Source organism: Mauremys reevesii, linkage group 8 (assembly GCF_016161935.1).
Source record: "Mauremys reevesii isolate NIE-2019 linkage group 8, ASM1616193v1, whole genome shotgun sequence".
Lineage (NCBI taxonomy): Eukaryota > Metazoa > Chordata > Testudines > Geoemydidae > Mauremys > Mauremys reevesii.
Genome location: NC_052630.1, coordinates 67,039,983 through 67,059,442, shown reverse-complemented (window position 1 = coordinate 67,059,442; position 19,460 = coordinate 67,039,983). Strand labels below are relative to the sequence as shown.

Sequence of the window (19,460 nt, the reverse complement as noted above, 5' to 3'; positions counted from 1 at the left end):
AGTATATTATATTTTAGGACCCATAAAATATGCCCAATCTAAGATTTTTCTAACGTGGATATAATTGTGTGTCTAAGAACTGCATTTTGGGATCTAAAACTACCAGATTATGGTAATTTTGAGGAACCATTTGAGCTAAACTGTCTTTACAGGTCTGAGAGAAAAGCAAGTCACTAGAGAAAACAAGAATGGAAAAGCACAAACTAATTAAAATACCGTAAACTGAAGTTTTAATTCTTTCACAAAGGAATAAATCAAAGTATCTACAGAGATGACAGAACCAATTTTTTGATATACAAAACATATGAAAGCTGATGCATGTATGCATGCAAATACTTCTACTGCACGTCAGTTGTTAGTGACATCAGTACAAGTGACACAATATGAATGTATTCAACATACTGGCTTCTGTTAAATTTTCAGGTTGCATTGAAGAAGTTCCTTTCAACCTTTAAAGTTCTAAATGGTTTGGGAGCTGGTCACCCAATGGACTGAATCTCTCCTCATGCCATACTGCTTGATGGAGGGTTCAAGATTCAGCACCCGCATTTTAAAAGAGATGGCGCTACTGGCAGGATATTTTCCACAAGAGGAATTTGACTCTGGAATATGCTGCACTGTTTGGTCCATCAATATTCAGATATGTTAAGTGACCAGGAACATTTTTTTCTGTCTTCATCAGTCCAGGAGGTTGCAAACATTTCTTTCAGATATAGACCTTGCTACCATATCTTTATCAGGCTTTTGAGGAAGACAGGAGTGTACTGAGGACTGAAATGTGTGCGCCAAGGCTGGAAATTGCAGTTGGAGTGATTCTCATCTTGATTTTGGGAAGGCTGGTGGTGAGTAAATGAACAATGAACGAAAGATGCATACTTTGTGGTGCATTCATTTATTCTGACATTATCACCACTCCCAACGCAAATTACAAAGGGATGTAACCTCCTTACAGATCTAGCACCACCCAGTTTGATCTCTAGCAAGGTCCTTAAGATGATCTGGCTGGATGGTCAGTGCATGTCAGTCAATTTGATCAGGCCACCTAAAAAATTTTGGTGACCACATGATTGATAACCATGTAATGGCATCAGTTGGTAAATGCGCTACATAACTCATTGGTCTTCATACTAATAATATGTCCATACCATTTTGGCAGAGGTATTTTAAAATATTTTACGTTAGTATTCCAGTAAATACACCTTTGTGCAACCAGTTCCCTGCACCCCCTCTTGCATGCTACAGTTTGGGCACAGTGAAGAATCATGACTAAATTACTGAAAGGCACAGCAGACATACTGGAATCATTTAGCTCACCCTTGCAAAATTCTAACAGATTTATCTAAGATAAGTTAATTATTTGTTTTCAGCACATGAATAAAAGTAATCATCTCCCTTTCACTCCCCTCCCCTCCACCACTATCATCATCATGGTAAAAGGCAACAGAGTTGTGCCACTTCAAGTTGTGAATTTTTTTTTAGCATTCATTTGTTTTTATGGCTGGCTCATGGGTGTAGTAATCCTCAAAACGCTACTATAAGTTTGAAGACAATATGAAAAATTCTGTATATACTGCTAAGTCAGTTCTTCAAAACAATTTTTTTACTTGTATGGTGTTTCTTAGTCTTCATTCACTTTCAGTTTTACCATCTTCTGCTCATGTTAGTCTTAAAGTACTCAATCTACTATCTGTTACTTATATTGTACCTTACACGGTTAACCTTGTTTGGACGTTTTTAAAGTTTCCGAGATTTTTACATTTGCTGAACATTGATGCTAATTACTAAACTGTCAGCCAATATATCACAAACAATGTATACAATACTTCAAGTGGTATGGGAGATTGGAACAGTTGTTTCATTTTATATTATATGGAAAGGACCTTAATATTTCTTTCCAATATATTTTATGACTAACACTATAACACTCTTTAGTAAGATTTTTCTAAAATGGTTTCCTATGTTCCTATTATTAAGAGTCATAAATGTAGTCTCTAAGAGTGTCATTTTTTAAAATCAGCAATACCTTAGTCTAATAGTTTTTCTTGTACTTAGCGAGTGATTAGTAAATTGGATTAGCAACATATTTCAGTATAGATCTGGGTTAGTCATTTAACTAGAGTGAACAAAGGGATACATTTCAATGTTAAAATAGCCAAGATTTAAATCATATTGATATACAATGTACTAGTACTCATTTCTCTGCTTCTCCAACAGAAGTCCTAGACATCCCTCAGATTTGATTAGTGTAGATAATGTGTTCATTGCTCTAGAACGTTTGCATAATAAGGCACTTTACAGTGGTTTTGCAATACTCATGTTGCATTTTCTTTGAAAAGAGTTTAAATACAGGAAACAGTTCCCACTCCCGTCATAAAGGCAATCTAAATGGAGAAGGATTTAAATAGGTTTGTACCATGAAAAACAAATATGGCACTTTACTAATGCAGGAGCTTCAACTCCTAGGTGGGAACCTAGGATTCAGTTCTACCAGCTAAATCAAGTAGCAACACAACTTGCCTGGCGACATTACGGTTTTAAAAATGTGTTAGTTAAAAACTTGTATCCAACAAATTTAAATCGCTCCAGCACAACTCAACTTTTGTCCTCCTGTAGACAAAGCCTTAGGGTGTGTTATTAGATGTTGGAATGTATTAATATCCTAGTTTAGAGACAAGGCAGGGTAGACTAATATATGCTGATCTGGTTGAGTTAATGCCTGTCATGAGGTAGTTTTCACTTTCTGGTTTAATACTACTTTGCTTGCTCATTTAATACAAGGTTAGAAAAATAACTAAATTAAAAATAAACTACTTTAATTGAAATTTTATTTTTCTTTTTATATGAAGTTTTATAAAATCCTTTAAATTGATTTCAGTCTTAGACACGTGGCTCAATCTGTTCGACAGCATCCAATTAAAGAAATAGGAAAGTACTACAGTACTGCAAACTATGTCTGCAAACTATTCGCAAACAACTACAACTGTATTTCAAAGCCAATTTCTTCAAGCAAGGCCCATTCACAATTTATATAAATTGCAAATTCAAGCCCACAAGCTTACTGAGTTCTCACACAAACCAGGCTACAGGGGGCTCTGAATACATAAAAAATGGTTAATTGTTTTATAATATAATCATCTGTGAAACTCTGACTAATTTACCAAAAGAATGCATCACTCTGTGGCATCACTGCTGCTACCATTACTCCCATCAACCCTGAATTAAACTGATTCCAAAATTTATACTCTAACACAAAAATCTACTGTCCAGGAGAGAACTTTGGAATAAATGAGAAATAGTTTGTTATGAGTGACTACAAAGAGAGCAGATATTGCAATTTCTCCAGTAAGTGATTTGATAGCAGACTTTCTGAAGACACAACATATTACATATAAATGAAATTACTTTGGCACAGTTCCATTGTAAAGCTATAATTTCATTCAAGTTTGTTTGTTTTCCCTTCAAAGTAGGCTGTGAGAAACACACAAAAAGCTTCTTTATTTAATAACTTATACATGGCAGTATTTACAGTGCCAAAAAAAATTAAGGTTCATCAATTTTTGTTCAGTAAGTATACAATGCATAACTTCAGCAAAAAACAGACCAAGAATATTATGCTCTTCATGTACTTCCTCAGCATAATATAGAGACTTCAATATCCAAACTGATCTGTTTGACTGTTCATTTGAATATATATTATAGATGTTGAATTCTAATTAGAAATTACTGCAACATTCATCTTAAATCAAACTCACATTTACACATGACAGAAAAAGACAACACATTTTCTATACAAGAAACGGACACATTCAGAACCATGCCACAATGTTACATGGTACAACAGAGTCCCCAGGTTATATGTCAACATGTATGCTACACAGAGAGAGGTAACAGCAGGCTGAATTATCATCAGTTGTTAAAGTGGTGGATTAAACTCTGGAGAATCTAGCACAGGGGTGGGCAAACTACGGCCTGTGGGCTGGATCCGGCCCATCAGGGCTTTGGATCTGGCCTGCAGGATTGCCACCCCTGCTGGCACCCACATTTACACACGATAGAAAAAGGTAACATTTTCTATATCAGAAGCAGGGGAACTGCCTTGAGCCCCCTGCCGCAGCTTTCCTGCACCCTAAGCCCCCGCGCTGAGCCCCCTCCTGCACACTGCACCCCCACCCCCGAGCCCCCTTGTACACCCCGCACCCCTTCTGTGCCCCAACCCCTTGCCCTGAGTCCCTTTCTGCACACTGCACTCCGTCCCACACCCCGCACTCCCTCCCACACCCCAACCCCCTGCCCCAGCCCTAAATTCATGGCCCTGCATGCAATTTCCCCACCCAGATGTGGCCCATGAGCCAAAACATTTGCCCACCCTTGTTGTAAGCTCTTCAGGGAAGGAACCATGCCTTATTTTTCACTCTGTCAAGTATCAGTTATGCTTTTTGATGCTGTAAAAATTAAATTAATTCAACAGCAATTTACACTGTTACATGAAACTCCAGGATCTGCAACATGTAGTTGCAAACTTACTGGGTGAGGGGTATATAACCTCTAGAGTCCTTCCCCAGGGTATGAGATATAGAGTCCTCTGATGAGATGGAGAAAAGGGATGTAATTTCAAATGGAAACATTCTGTGAAGAGACCAAAATCTGCTTTGGGGCATAACTTTTCTTATTGGATTACAGAGAGCTATAGACCTGGGCTACAGATACCAATACTGGCACATTCAAAGTTCCATTCCAGTTGCTGAACAAAAATGTAATAATGACCACTGAAGACTTCAATGTAGAAGTTAACATTTTAGCATACCAAGAGACATTCTTAAATAAATCTAGATAGACTGTGTTGGGAGAATGATTTTAAGCAGTTTTCTTCACAGAATGCACTTTTTAAAAGGGGTATTAAAAGAAGGTAAGCTGCAACTAAATGGAGGATAACATATTAGAATGGTTGTTACAAAGCCTTTTTTTTTTATTTAAAATCAAGCCTTGATAAAACCAGCAGCATAATTTAGAAATACTTTTGTGCATGTGTGTGTAAGTGTTATTAACATCTTTCTTGGTGCCTCAAAAGTATGCTAATTCAGAGAGAACCATAACCTTTTCCTAGCTATTAAAATACATTAAACGTGTAAAAATGATGGTTCTGTCTACTGTAGACAGAAACAACCAATTAAAAAAAGGAAACAGTATGTTCACAGGTTTTTGAACTGTTTTAATAGTAATAACAGTATACAGCCACTTACAAAATATCAAAATAAGATTTAGTTCAAAATTTATCATGAAAGGCAGTGTAGAAGAACATTGGAAATCAGGGAGTCCTGAGTTCTCATCCCAAGGCTTCCGCTCACTTGCTGTTGGTACCTTTTTTGAGTCATTTAACCTCTGTTTAGTTTATACAACTGCAAAAATGGGAGAATAAATACCTGACTGCCTTTATAAGAGTGTAGTGAGGATTAATGTTTGCGGAAGTGTTTACAGTTTTAAGTTAAAATATTTTATAAATCACTGTGCATGTGTGAAAATTTAAGATTGTTACAGTGAATAAAGGATTGAGTAATTGAGCAGTATCTTCCCAGACAAAAGTTCAAAATTTAGTAGACCTTATAAATACATTTATTAGATGATACTTAGGACATGAAGTATCACTCCCATCTTCCTGTATTTGAATGACTATACATAGAAACATTTGGAGACATGGCTCATTTGTCTAAAGATAGGTGAAGTTAGATGCAGAGTATGCTCTGTTCACGATTTTCTAGACTACAGAATTTATTTTGAAGCCAAATTGTCTACACCTCCCTGTGCAGGAAGAAGACAGGTGGGAGGTGTTTCCAGATGATCCACTGTGTGGATCCCTGGCTCCCTCTCCCCAAAATGCCAGGCCTGCAGTAGGGGCACTCTGGGCTCTTTAACCTTCCACAAAACATGAACAGGCTTGTCTCCCCTCTCTCCAGTGCATATCCCCTGCACCTGGATGGACAATGGTTTAAGAATTTTTCTCTAACCAGATACATGGGCAGATTCATATGAAAATGTTGCAATTTATAAGTATTTGAAAACTCTCTCTCTCTTTATTTACCTGAGGAGATACACTGTCATTTGACAGAATTGCAAAAAGCTACTAAATCACATCAAGATGATTTATTGTTATACTGTAATACTGCATTATCACATAATTGTGTTGTCAGAAAAATGGCATCATATAATGATGCCACATCATGCTACAATATCCTTTTCACATCCCTAGAACTCCTTCCTGGATGCAGAGAGCAAAAGAAGAGATCCTTACTATGCCTGCTCAATCCCTTCTCACCTGAACGAGAAAGGTTAGTCAACAAATGAATCCAAATGGTTCCCATGCTACAATTCTGCTTTCTCACATGGCTCATTTTGCTCAAAACATGTAAATTGGATAATTTAGAGATTGTTCATGTCTAGGATCAGACAGAGCAAGCAGAAGACCAGTCAAATGTGTGAACATGTAAAGGACTGCCCTGAGGTTTTTCTCCCAGATGATGGGAGAACCTGACCACAACCCAGTTACTTGCACTGGGTGGCTCCACTGGTTCCTTACTTCTTAGAATTATACAGTTAGAAGGGACTGCAGGGGTCATCTAGTCCAATCCCCTGCCAAGATGCAGAATTTGTTGTGGCTAACCAATCCAAGAGAGATGGCTACCCAACCTCCTTTTGAGAGCCTCCAGTGAAGGAGCTTCCACAACCTCCCTAGGCAACCTGTTCCATTGTCCTACTGTTCTTAGAGTTAGGAAGTTTTTCTGAGATTTAATCTAAATCTGCTATAATTCAGTTTGAACCCATTGCTCTTTGTCCTTCCCTCTGTGGAAAGAGAAAACAACTTTTCCATCCTTTATATGGCAGCCTTTCAAGTATTTGAAGACCACTATCATGTCCCTCCTTAATCTCCTCTTTTCCAAACTAAATATACCCAGTTCCTTCAGCCTTTGCTCATACGGCTTGCATTCCATCCCCCTGATAATCTTTGTTGCTTGCCTCTGGAGCCTTTCCAATTTCTCTACATCCTTTTCATACATTGGTGACACTACAGCCCAGCTGAGGTCTAACCAGCGGCAAGTAGAGCGGTACTATCGCCTCCAGTGACCTGCATGCTATGCCTAAGTAAATGCAACCTAAAATTGCATTTGCTTTTTTTGCAACAGCATCGCATTGCTGACTCATATTGAAGTTGTGATCCACCACTACTCCCAGATACTTCTCAGCAGTGCTGCTGCCAAGCCAGTTATCCCCCATTCTGTATTTATGCATTGGTTTTTCTTCCAGAAGCGTAGCACCTTACATTTGTCTTTGTTGAATTTCATTTTGTTGTCTATAGCCTAGTTCTCCAATTTATCAAGAACCCTCTGAATTTTAGCTCTATCCTCCAAAGTAGATTTCACCAGCATGCTCTCTATTCCTAAATCCAAGTAATTAATAAAGATATTAAACACCGGACCCAGAACAGATCCATGTGGAACCCTATTTGAGACCTCCCTCCAATCTGATATCATTCCATTAATAGTTACTCTGTGTTTGTGGTTGTTTAACCAATTATGTATCCATTTAATGGTAGTTCCACTGAGCCCCCGTTTCTTTCAGCTTACTTATCAGAAGGTCATATGGGCCTGTGTCAAAACCCTTGCTGAAGTCCAGGTATATCATGCCTGCCCCTTGCGAGCGTTCTGAAGTCTCTCCCTGGGAATTTGCTGCACTCCCCATAGGATCAGGATGAAGATCTCCTGCATGCAAGTTCCTCCTATGGCTCCAGGAGTAGCTTCAGCAGTCTCCTGCTTAGGCATCCTGCTCCTCCGCTGCCCCCGCTGACTGCAGTTTCCTCCCTTTTAAAGGCCTATCATTAAGGCTGCAATTTAGTCATGGAGGTCACAGAATCCGTGGTTTCCAAAGCACCAGCTGGGAGCTGCAGCACCTTGCCACTACTCCTGGCTTCCGCAGGTGGTGGCGGGGACCGCTATGGGCAGCAGGGGGATCTTCATTGCTCCCATCCACCACGGGCGGCAGGGGGGACCCCCTCTGCTCCTGGGCCACCATGGGCAGCAGGGGGGACCCCCTAGGCTCCTGAGCCACTGTGGTCAAAAGGGGGACCCCAGCAGCTCCCAGCTGTTGTGGGTGGCAAGGGGGATCCCAGGAGCTCGGAGCCCCCCCCCCAACCCATTTTATCATAGGTATTTTTAATAAAATCAAGGACTTTTACTGAAAATATCTGACAAAAACTTAGCCTTAGCTATCATCCATGTTTAACATTGCCAGAGACACCTTCCTCACCAGTGTGGGGTCTATACACCACACCAAGGGACTCCGTGGGGGAAAAAAAGTGTTTTGTTGTAGAGTTGATAAAAATCTACATAAAGAGTATCCCTCCCACTCACAGGACAAGGATAACTGACCTACATACATAATGGAGCACTTAATGTTAAAATACTAGTAAGTTGATTGGGCTTGTAATAATAAATACTTTTATATAGATAATTCAGTACTAATATAGAACATGAAATTCTCTATTCCTCCAAATATGGCTCTGGTCCACTGTTAGAGTGGATATATTTTGACATAAAATGACTCAAAATAGTGGGAGTATTCAAGAACTAAATCCACCTTTCCAGCCAATTTCAGTATTCTATTATTATCTGACTTTTAAAGGCCAAAACCTAAAATATTTTAAATGACAATTTTGCAGTTGAAAGTTTTTTTTTTAAAAAAGCTTTTCTTTTTTGAAAGTACAACCAATATGGGAATATGAAAATTAAGATCAGTTCACATACTGATCTATGTACATTGTGTCTGAAATGATTACCGTATATACTCGTTCAGTAGCCCGTTTGTTTATAAGCCAACCCCCCAAGATGGTTAGGTAAAAATAGCAAAAACTGTATGAGCCTTTCATAAGCCTACCCTATATTTCAGGGGTTGGCAAACTTTGGCTCCCGGCCATCAGGGTAAGCCGCTGGTGGGTCGGGACGTTTTGTTTACCTGGACTGTCTGCAGGCACGGAGCCCCTCAGCTCCCTGTGGCCACGGTTCGCCGTTCCCAGCCAATGGGAGCTGCGGGAAGAGGTGTTCTCACAGCTCCCATTGGCTGGGAACAGCGAACCGTGGCCACAGAGAACTGAGGGGCTCCATGCCTGCAGATGCTCCAGGTAAACAAAACGACAATGTATTAGATATTCAATTCAAGGATTCCATAGAGTTTAAAATCATCAAATTTTGGTGTAGACCCATTTATAAGCTGACCCCGCTCTTTGATGCGTCACTTTTTTACCAAAAATATTTGGATTATAAACAAATATATACTGGAGTTTTTAAATAAATCTATTTCACTATTTTACCTAGTAAACCTGAACTCTTAAATAACCAAATATAAAAATAATTTGTCCTGTTGTAACAACTGTATTTGCAGGTGAAAAAAATGCACCGTTTTCCATCTTTAAGTGCCAGGATAGTTTATTACAAATGGAATTTGCCCATTTAAGACAGGCAATTCTGCATCTTAACTGTGATCACCTTGAAAGTCTTAAAAAAATTATATTGCTAAAGAGCACAAACTTTCTATTATGAGAAAAAATATTAGTTTTTTTAAAAAATTGATTTTCTTCCCCAATTTTGGATTCTACATTTTATCCTTTATTGCTTAGGCAATTAGAGTAATTTAAGTGGGAACAACCTTTTTTCATCGAAGAGAAACCTTTAAGATTTGCTGCGGAGAGGCATGGTAATATGAAGAATTATTGTGGGTGTCCCTGGAAGCCCTTGTTAAAATTCTACCTGTAAGTGTGAATTAGGGTTGGAATTTACTTTTCCTGCTCTCATAGAGTCCATCCCATTGGGGATCATACAAATACTTAAGATCATCAACAAGTTTGTTTTATAAATAGGCCAGGACATAGTGCTGGTCCTGGAGTTTATATCAAATTAAAGGGAAACAACTGAGAAGACCTTTCTTAAAACAATGGCAGCATTGATGAGGCAAAATGCAGCTCAATAAAGTTGTAGCCTACTACAGTATGAGAAAATATGTAGCTATTGTACAGCAAAAACATAATATCTAGAAAAAAATGTATAACAAAGTTCCAGTAGTCTACAATAATTATGAAATGTTATGTGGCATGCTTTCTGAAACCAGAAGAAAGAAAACAATTCACTGAAGTTTAATATTACACAGTTCCTCAAACAAAACAAAATATACACCTGACATGATCTCTCCATGGAATAAAAAAATCCCTTTACAAGTACTGCATTAATATAGACCTGAAAAATACTTTGTTTTTCCTAGGGAAAAAATAAAGGCAAATACTATACATGTAAATAAACCAATCATTAAAGCAAGGATCTCAAACTCTAATTACCACGAAGGCCACATAAGGACCAGTACATTGGCCCGAGGGCCACATCACTGAAACCTTTTCATACAACGATACAAAAGTATAGTCAAAAATGAAAAAAGATGAAGATTAATATAGTATGCTATTAAAAGTCAATGCATTAACTTTTTTAGAACTGTAATGCAAAGAGGGGTTTTAATAAAATATAAACACCTGGAACTATTCCTTATGTAGTCAGTAACACTTATGATGATCTACACCAGGGGTCTCAAACACACGGCCCACAGAGTTATTTCCTGCAGCCCGACATAGGCACTGACTCTCTCCTGCACTGAGTAACCCTTTCCACACACCGCCCCGGTCACAGCACGAAGTCGAGAAGGAAACTGAGGCTCATGTAGGAATTATAAAAATGTTACAGAAAATTTCCACTTTGACACAGACACCATCCAGTGTCCCAACAGAGAGACCCCTGGCAATGGGGGGGGGGAGGGACCCTCTGGGTGCCCAGCACCCTTAACAGAGAGACCCCTGGGCAATGGGGGATGGTTCCCGGTGCCCCTAACAGTCTATCACAGGGGTCTCAAACATGCAGCCCCATCCCCATTCCAACCCCTTCCCCGAAGTCCCTGCCTCTATTCCAACCCCTTCCCCGCCTCTTCTCGAGTGCCCGGCATCCCTGCTCCTCCCACCTCCCTGCTGAAAAGTCCTAAGCACCACCAAACAGCTGTTTGGCAGCGGGAAGTTCTGGGAGGTAGGCAGAGGAGTGGGGACGCAGTACACTGGTGGGGAGAGGAGAGCTTGGCTGCCGGTGGAGTCGGTGCCTATGGCGAGCCGCAGGAAATAACTCCGCGGGCCAGCCACGTGTTTGAGACCCCTACATTAAAGGGTTCAAAACTAGGGGAAAGTCATGCTTCATAAGACATTTTTTGCAGAAGGCATTAAAAACAAAATGTCAAACATTTTCTCTGATTTGGTTCAACCAGTGGTTCTGCTTCCTGCTTTTAGTTCAACTTGTGGAAGACAGACAGTCATATAAATTAAAAAAAAGCAAACATAAAAAAACTCCACTACATACAACAGAAGGCTCAGTTGTGTTTTAATTTCTTCCCTCTCTGCAGCTGTTCCCCAAATAATTCTTTCTACAGTTGAAAACTGAACCAGGTCTAGCCTATTCTAACATATCTTCTGACTCAAATACAGAAGAGCAACCACCACATGATGACTTCAAACACTTTTTGCACTAGAGCCCCCCTATCCTGGTGGAGTTGCATCACAGAAAACTGTTAAGAGATAGGTGTTCTGAATAAAAGTCCAAGTTTATAGTGAGAGGTGAGGGAGTTAAGGAGGGAAGTTACAGGTAGCAAGGAAAAAAAGTTCCCATGCTCTCTTAAGCCTCACACAGTTGAATTAATCTACTGCTCTAAGCACACACAGCTGAACATCTACCACTTTACCCATTTCCTAGACACAAGCCCATCCCTACTTCTCATGGACATGAAGGCCTTATACCTGTTTGGGACTTCAAAACAAAACCATTAAAACCTCGAAGTACTGATGGGATTTTTTTTTCTAAGATTTGAAGAATCCGGGTAGGTGACCAGATAGATTTCTGTCCTCCGGGCTCCAGTCACTATGTTTGTAAACTGAACATTTACGGTGCTGAAATTACATTGAATGGGAGGGAGAGGATAGGAAGCACCATTCCTGTAGGATGAAAAAAGGCCACTGACAATTAGTTTAAACACAGATATGTATGTAAGCTCCCTCGAGACTGTTACGAGAGCCATCTCTGGCTACTAGAGTGGTTCTCAGAGGCTCTATCAAGCTTTGGACATTACAAATGTCTTGAACCATGTCAGCTGCATGGCAGAGTTTGTTCTTATTAGTTAGTTTACTATATGGGGGTGTTTTTCACTTTCCATTTGTCCAGAATACTGGATATATCTGAAATAACCATCTTTGGACTCTGTGGAAGCTCCAGAATTCTATGACATGGTCTTCCCTTGCTACTATCAGTGCATTGTTCAAAACAGTATGTTACCGGTTGTCTTACACCACATAACTCACTCCTTACTTCGGAGGAAGCTACCCTGTGCAGAAAGAATGTCAGAACTATTTTCTCCCATATTATTAAAAGGTTGGGGATGATCCCTTTAATTCATGTTTGCAAAAAGGACAGTTGAGTTATTTGTTTTCAGGTCTCCATTAGATAGGAAACTAGCCAATATAAAAATTACCTTTTCGATTTCTGAGAGAAGGTGGCGAAGAGAAAGGTTTCACGTATTTTGTCTGTATCTACGGGTATGGCTACACTTGCGAGTTGCAGCGCTGGTGGAGGCTTTCCAGCGCTGCAATTAGTAAGTGGCCACACCTGCAGGGCAATTCCAGCGCTGCAACTCCCTGGCTGCAGCGCTGGCCGTACACCTCACTCAGCATGGGGAATAAGGATTGCAGCGCTGGTGCTGCAGCGCTGGTCATCAAGTGTGGCCACACACCAGCGCTGTTATTGGCCTCCAGGGTATAAGGGTGTATCCCAGAATGCTTTTAACTAAATTATTCCCTTTGTTTTGTTATGCAGCCTCTCTTTGTTTTGTTGTGAACCTCTGGAGCTCCGTTGCTACCGGAGCTGCTCTACCGGAGCTGCTTATCAGCTCCTGTTTGCTGTGATCAATCTGTGAACAATCAAATGAGATCCTCCTCCCTGCGTGATTCACAGGGGTTGAGTGTTTGCGTTTTGCTTGACCAGCAGCGAGAAAAGGAGTCATTCACACGGGTTGAGTGTTTGCTTTGCTTGAGAGAAACGGGGGGAGGGGGCAGAGGGGGGAAAGAGAGTATGTTGGATGCAGGCTGTTTGCAGTTAACAGTAAGGGGGTGGGAAAATTTTCTGATTTTGCACAGTGTCAGTTCCAAAAATCCTCTCTCTTTCCCCCCCCCCCCGGTCCGTGTCACACTGCCCCACACCCCCCTCTTTTGAAAAGCACGTTGCTGCCACTTGAATGCTGGGATAGCTGCCCATAATGCATCACTCCCAACAGCGCTGCAAATGCTGCAAATGTGGCCACACTGCAGTGCTGGTAGCTGTGAGTGTGGCCACACACCAGCACTGGCCCTGCACAGCTGGACGACCAGCGCTGCAACTACCAGCGCTGCAGATTTGTAAGTGTAGCCATACCCTACGGCTATTTTATTTATGTACTGATTTTTACAAATGCATCTGCCAGACTTTTACATAATTTTAGAAACAATACAAAATATGACGAATCTCCAAATATAATAAACCCAATCCATAGAGCCCTGTAAAATCTGCGGGTAGCCACTTTATATCTGTGGACCATTTTTGTGGATAGCAAGGTGGATGCAGATACAAATTTTGCATCTGCTCAGGGCTCTGACCGTAAGAGCCGGGTGTACAGCTGTGAGGAACCACAGCACAGACCCTCCACCTGCCCTAGGCAGGGAGCCTGGGGGGCAGGGACATGGGCTGGGGGCTGCTCGGGTCCTCTGACCAGGACAGGTACAGGGTCTGCTGCACAGCTCCCCACAGCTGCCTGCCCAGCTGTTCCCATGGCTGGACTGTGGCTCCAAGCCCCACCCCCTCACCGGAGCTGGAGAGCCGCACTGTAGGGGAGCCTGGGTCCCTCCACCTGCCCTGGGCATGGGGCCTGAGCAGCCCCAGCCTGTGTCCCTGCCTCCCAGCAGTGCAGAATTTTGAGCACAGGTGTTGTGTGCTTGTTGTGATCCAGGTCACTGAGAAAGCAGGTAGTAGGCTTCCACAATAAAGTCTCTAGGTCAGGGGTTCTCAAACTGGGGGGTTGCAAGGTTATTACATGGGGGGGGTCGCAAGCTGTCAACCTCCACCCCAAATCCTGCTTTGCCTCCAGCATTTATAATGGTATTATATATATATATATATATATATATATATATATATATATATATATATATATATGTTTTTAATTTATATGGGGGGGGGGTCACACTCAGAGGCTTGCTAGGTGAAAGGGGTCACCAGTAAAAAAGTTTGAGAGCCACTGCTCTAGATTGCTTTTCACAGTAATATAGAACATGAAATGAAGAAAACAACTCAATTGCATTCAATGTTCACTTTGTTCAGAAAAAAACCTTGGCTAAATCCTTATCTTACTACAACCTTTGGAACACTGGTGTCTTCAAAACACCCTGCAAGGATGAAGGGAGTTATCCATTTTTAAAAAAAAAAAACACCCTGAAACCGCTTTAAGGAATTTAGTTCTGTGAATTTTTTAAAATAACTAAGTAATAGGCCTAAATATTTCCTGGCAATATAAACATGATGCAGATTAAGTCATGTTAACTGCTTGCTAATAATCTCACACATTAGAATGAAAAAAAAGAATTTTAGCAACTCAGGTTTCTAATGAATTTATTGTGCAGGGATATTTGTATTCCCAGACCAGTGCTACAGAAGTGCTCAGGCCATGAAAACTACTAAATGTAGTGGTGAGCAGATTTCAGAAAGTAGATTCCAAGTCAGAGAGATTCAGGGAAAATTGAAGCTGTAGGGTCAGCTATTAGGCTGATTACTTTTATCAAGCCATTTTCCCCAACAATGTATCTAGAAATAGGAATTATGAACAACAAAAGAGATGGTTCCTCAGAGCCAATCTGCTCTCTAAGTAGAGGGAGAGAAACAGAACTAACCTGTAGATTATCTTCACTAGATCTAGGAGCCGGGGCAAAATCCTAGTTCCAGTGAAGTTAAAGGGAGTTTTGCAATGGACTTCACAGGGGCCAGGATTTCATTTAGGGAGTCCACAAATCCTACAAGGCATGGGCTGTGTTTACTCATTTATATAACTTCTTGATTGGGGTATGGTCACTAGTGGAATACAAATAAAGTAAGATGTCTCCAACAGCTCGACTTTATGTACTGAAGTCACATTGTGATTATTTCTTTAATAGAGTTGCTTCTAAATTATCTTTTGTAATGAACAGACAGCTATGCTACATCTCTCATTACTGTATTTTGAATATGCTGCATGACCAACCAACCAACAGCAACCCCTTTCTCTCAATCACATGTAAACAAACCCAGTGACAGAATAAAGTTTTAATTATATTACTATTAGGAGCACCAAGAAAAAAAATACAAAAGCCACACTCACCATCTGAATGGGTTTCTTGTGCAGATCTCTTTCCGTTACCAACTTCTCTTGATCAGTGACATAAAGACCTTTCTGTGCCAAGGCCTGGATAACAGCATCATGACCCAAAAGTGGTTTTGCAGCATCACTCTTGAGAATAAGACTTCCAGCACGACAGTAGAGTTCAGCAGATAGCAGCAAGTTAACAACAGGTGGTTTAATGTGTTCCTGGTCATACTGGTCTGTGTAAAATGGTTCTCGCAATTCCTCTGGAACATTTTCTACAAGAACCAAAAGATATAATCAGATAAACAACACTTCACAGTACTAGGAAAAGTACCTAATCTATACACACTTTAAATAGTTAACGTTGTTAGCACCTAGGAAGTATCCCTTTTTATATAATTATTTCTATATTATTTTAATACAAATCTATGGGGGACCCCATTACAGAATAAGAACTGAACAAAACAGTTAGCGAAAGTTACTTATAAATGTAATATTGTTAAACAAAATTAGGCCACAGATACTAGCCTGGGGAGTTTTACATTGCAAAGCACAACATGGCCAAGATGTGGTTTTAAAGCAGCATTAATTCAAAATGTCTTGGCTTTTCCAACTTTATGGCCAAACCTTCCTCCTTTTAATGTCATATCATAGCTCAAGCCACAAAGTCAAAATGATGTCAGACAGCTGTGATTCAACACAACGAGCTGTCTGTCTCACTCCAGAATTTTATGGAAATAGAACAATAATACGTTCTAGTGTACATATCACTTTTGGAGAAAAAAAGAAAGCCACACCCTTTTGCTGAAATATGTAAAGGCTGTCTCTGGAACTGTGTGTAACTGACTTCCTTTTAACAGAGTGCATTTCTCCTTCAAATGAATGGCTGCAGAGCCAACAAAAAACTACACAAGAGTTTGTCAAATAATGCTGAGATTTTCACCCAAAATTGGCACAATGCTGTCTATTACAAGCTTTACAGGAAAAGCCATGACAACTTTTCCAAGTACCATATACCAGTTATTATAGATGCATCATTCATGAAAGACATAAGATGTTTGAATCAAATAATAATATCCCATTTACAAGTATACCTGAACAGCTATAAAACAATTCAAAATAACATTACATCAAATAAAGTAATATTGGCATTAAAATCAGATAGGACTTAGATCAGGGGTAGGCAACCTATGGCACACGTGCCCAAGGCGGCACGTGAGCTGATTTTCAGTGGTACTCACACTGCCCCGGTCCTGGCCACCGGTCCGTGGGGCTCTGCATTTTAATTTTAAAGGAAGCTTCTTAAACATTTTAAAATCCTTATTTACTTTACATACAACAATAGTTTAGTTATATATTATAGACTTATAGAAAGAGACCTTTTTCTAAAAGTAACTGCAACAACATTTCCTATCTCCTACCTCCACAAGCATGTGTTCTACTCCTATACTGTCCCTCTACACCAGGAAGTCCTTCCCCTGGACCCTCTACACAGGGGTTTTCAGCTTAGATAACTTTGAGGGAGGCGGAGGTGGTTGTCACAAATATCATGCCCTTCTTGTATTGCTAACTGGATAGACAGTCCCAGTATGGAACATGTTGAGAGCCACTACTGTACACTATGAAGCCTCCCTCACCACCTACGTATACATCAAACACTCATTGTTTCCTCACAGTCTTACATATGACCTTCCAATTTCCTACTAAAAAAACATTTACTCTACAACTAAGCAATCCAATAACCAGTTCCATTTATTCCTTCCACATGCCTCCTGACTCCAGCTCTCTCGTCATTATCCCTCCTTCCCCGTGTCTGTATATAGCCCATTTAAATTTTAAGCTCTTTTGAGAGAGAAACCTGTCCCATTCTGTGTTAGCAGAACCCCTAACATTTTGGGCAGTATACAAATAAGGCAATTAAATAGTAACATAGTTAGTAAGCAAGAACATAATTAAAGAGATCCTCTGGACTGGTGCATGCAAGAGACCATATTACACATTGCAAAAGGAACAAGATTGTCCTAAGTTTTATGCTTCTATCCAGGCACCAGTCTGGAGTCACTACTGGAGATTAACTAGTAAGAGAAGCCAGAATATGCAAGGATAACAGAACTTGAATACAGAAGATTATTATATTACTATATCAACCTTTGTACTTTTGTAATACTGAAAATCTTGAAGTGTTTTACAAATACCCAAGACCAATTTTATTTTATATATATAAAAGAAAGACACATTTCCATAGTCATCTCTAATTTTAGGGAAGAAATTTTAGCAACTGATTTTGAGAAGAAAATCCACACAGTTGAAGTCAATAAGTACACTGGGTATGGGAGGGATAGCTCAGTGGTTTGAGCATTAGCCTCCTAAACCCAGGGTTGTGAGCTCAATCCTTGAGGGGGTCATTTAGGGATCTGGGGGCAAAAATCTGTCTGGGGATTAGTCCTGTTGAGTAGGGGGTTGGACTAGATGACCTCCTGAGGTCCCTTCCAACCCTGATATTCTATGAAACTGTGAGGGAAGAGATGGGGTGAAATCCTGACCTCGCTGAAGTCAACGGTAAAACTCTTATTGACGTCAATGGGGCCAGGATTTCACTCCAGATGTTGAAAGCTGGGCACCTAAAAATATGATGTAGTATTTTGGGGTTCAAACCCAGGCCAATAAGGGGTTCAGTCATCTGCCTTGTCAACCTGCATTTCTTGTGGCTTTGTAGCTTTGGTCCAGAGCTCTGACTTCAACAGACTGCCTGCAGCTCACAACCCTCACCTTGGCTTTGCCTATCCTGGTTACTCCTTACAGGCTGACCTTAGTATGCTTGCAGTCCTGAATTCACCCCGAAGTGGTAATACTGCAAGGACTTCTCACTAGCCCCTCATAGGGAAAGCATTTGGTTCACTGGCTTTACAGAGAGATAGTAAAAACACTCCAACCTTTCTAGAAGCACACGCTTTACTGAATTTACACAGCACTGAGGATTTATAATGAAAGCAAAGCACGTTTATTAACAAAAGAATTAGAGATTAAGTGACACCATGTGAAAGGCATAAAAGTAGAGATGGTTACAAGTAAATAAAAGTGAACACATGCATCTAAAAATCTAAAACCTAATCTAGCATAATAAAGTCTTGGTTTAAGATGATTTCTCTCACCCACAGTCTCTCTTCCAGCTTCTGATGGCCAGAACCCATCACAGAAATCATATTGCTTGGTTCCTTTGTCTCCTAAGGTGAATGATAAAGATGGAGTGTCTCTCTGTTCCTTATATCCCCAAAGGGATGTCTGTGTCTTACAAGTCAGGAAGGCCTCCTGGGGTGCAGGAACCATGTAAATTCTCTGTCTCAAAAATCAGGATCAGGATAACCTCTGCTGGTTTAGCTCAATGGCTTTGTTTACTGCGAATATGTAAACTGAGTTAACTCACATTCCTTTGTCGAAGACAGCATTGTTTATCACCTTTACCTAGGCTAGCCTGTCTGGTCTGAAACATGTTCTAAATACATCATCAAGAGGGAATTCATAACTACACACAACATTAAAATACACGCATATTACAATTATATTAATAACCAGCATGTTATTAGCTTTAATATGCTACATCACAAGGCATATTTTGTACAAATATTATTGCAATAGTATGTAAGGTGTAAATACAGGGCTGCCTAGGGTCACATACAGCTCTGACAATCAAAGACCACTTTTGAAAATTATCCCTAGAGAGGGACTTGCCCAAAGTCACACAGGATTGTCTAGGACTACAACACAGCTCTCTCAACTCCCGGTCCTATAACAATCACAAAATAATCCTCCCTCCTTAAACACAAAAATTAGGACATGACAGCCAGCAGAACCTTTCATCTTAAGGCCATTTCTCAAAGATACCACACACGTTCCTTTCCCCATATGCAGCAATGTTCTCATGCTTTATAGCTTTTATTAGATTTATCTGAGATTTTCCCATGGAACCAGTGATTTCCTTA

The 19,460-nt window shown here is 40.3% G+C and overlaps 1 protein-coding gene across 11 annotated transcripts in view; it reads right to left on the bottom strand.

Moving 5' to 3' along the window:
• CAMSAP2 (calmodulin regulated spectrin associated protein family member 2) overlaps positions 1–19,460 on the bottom strand; it is a 166,204-nt gene that overhangs the window by 130,471 nt on the left and 16,273 nt on the right. For 7 of the 11 annotated variants that reach the window (XM_039484319.1, XM_039484327.1, XM_039484321.1 and 4 more), the window contains 2 exons: positions 18,633–18,875; positions 15,496–15,755 (listed from right to left, as the gene is read on the bottom strand). In XM_039484319.1, the coding sequence (XP_039340253.1) occupies positions 15,496–15,755; positions 18,633–18,807 (435 nt within the window). In that variant the 5' untranslated portion in view covers positions 18,808–18,875. The remainder of the gene's footprint in view (positions 1–15,495; positions 15,756–18,632; positions 18,876–19,460) is intronic. The other 4 variants (XM_039484323.1, XM_039484324.1, XM_039484325.1 and 1 more) reach the window with 1 other exon arrangement.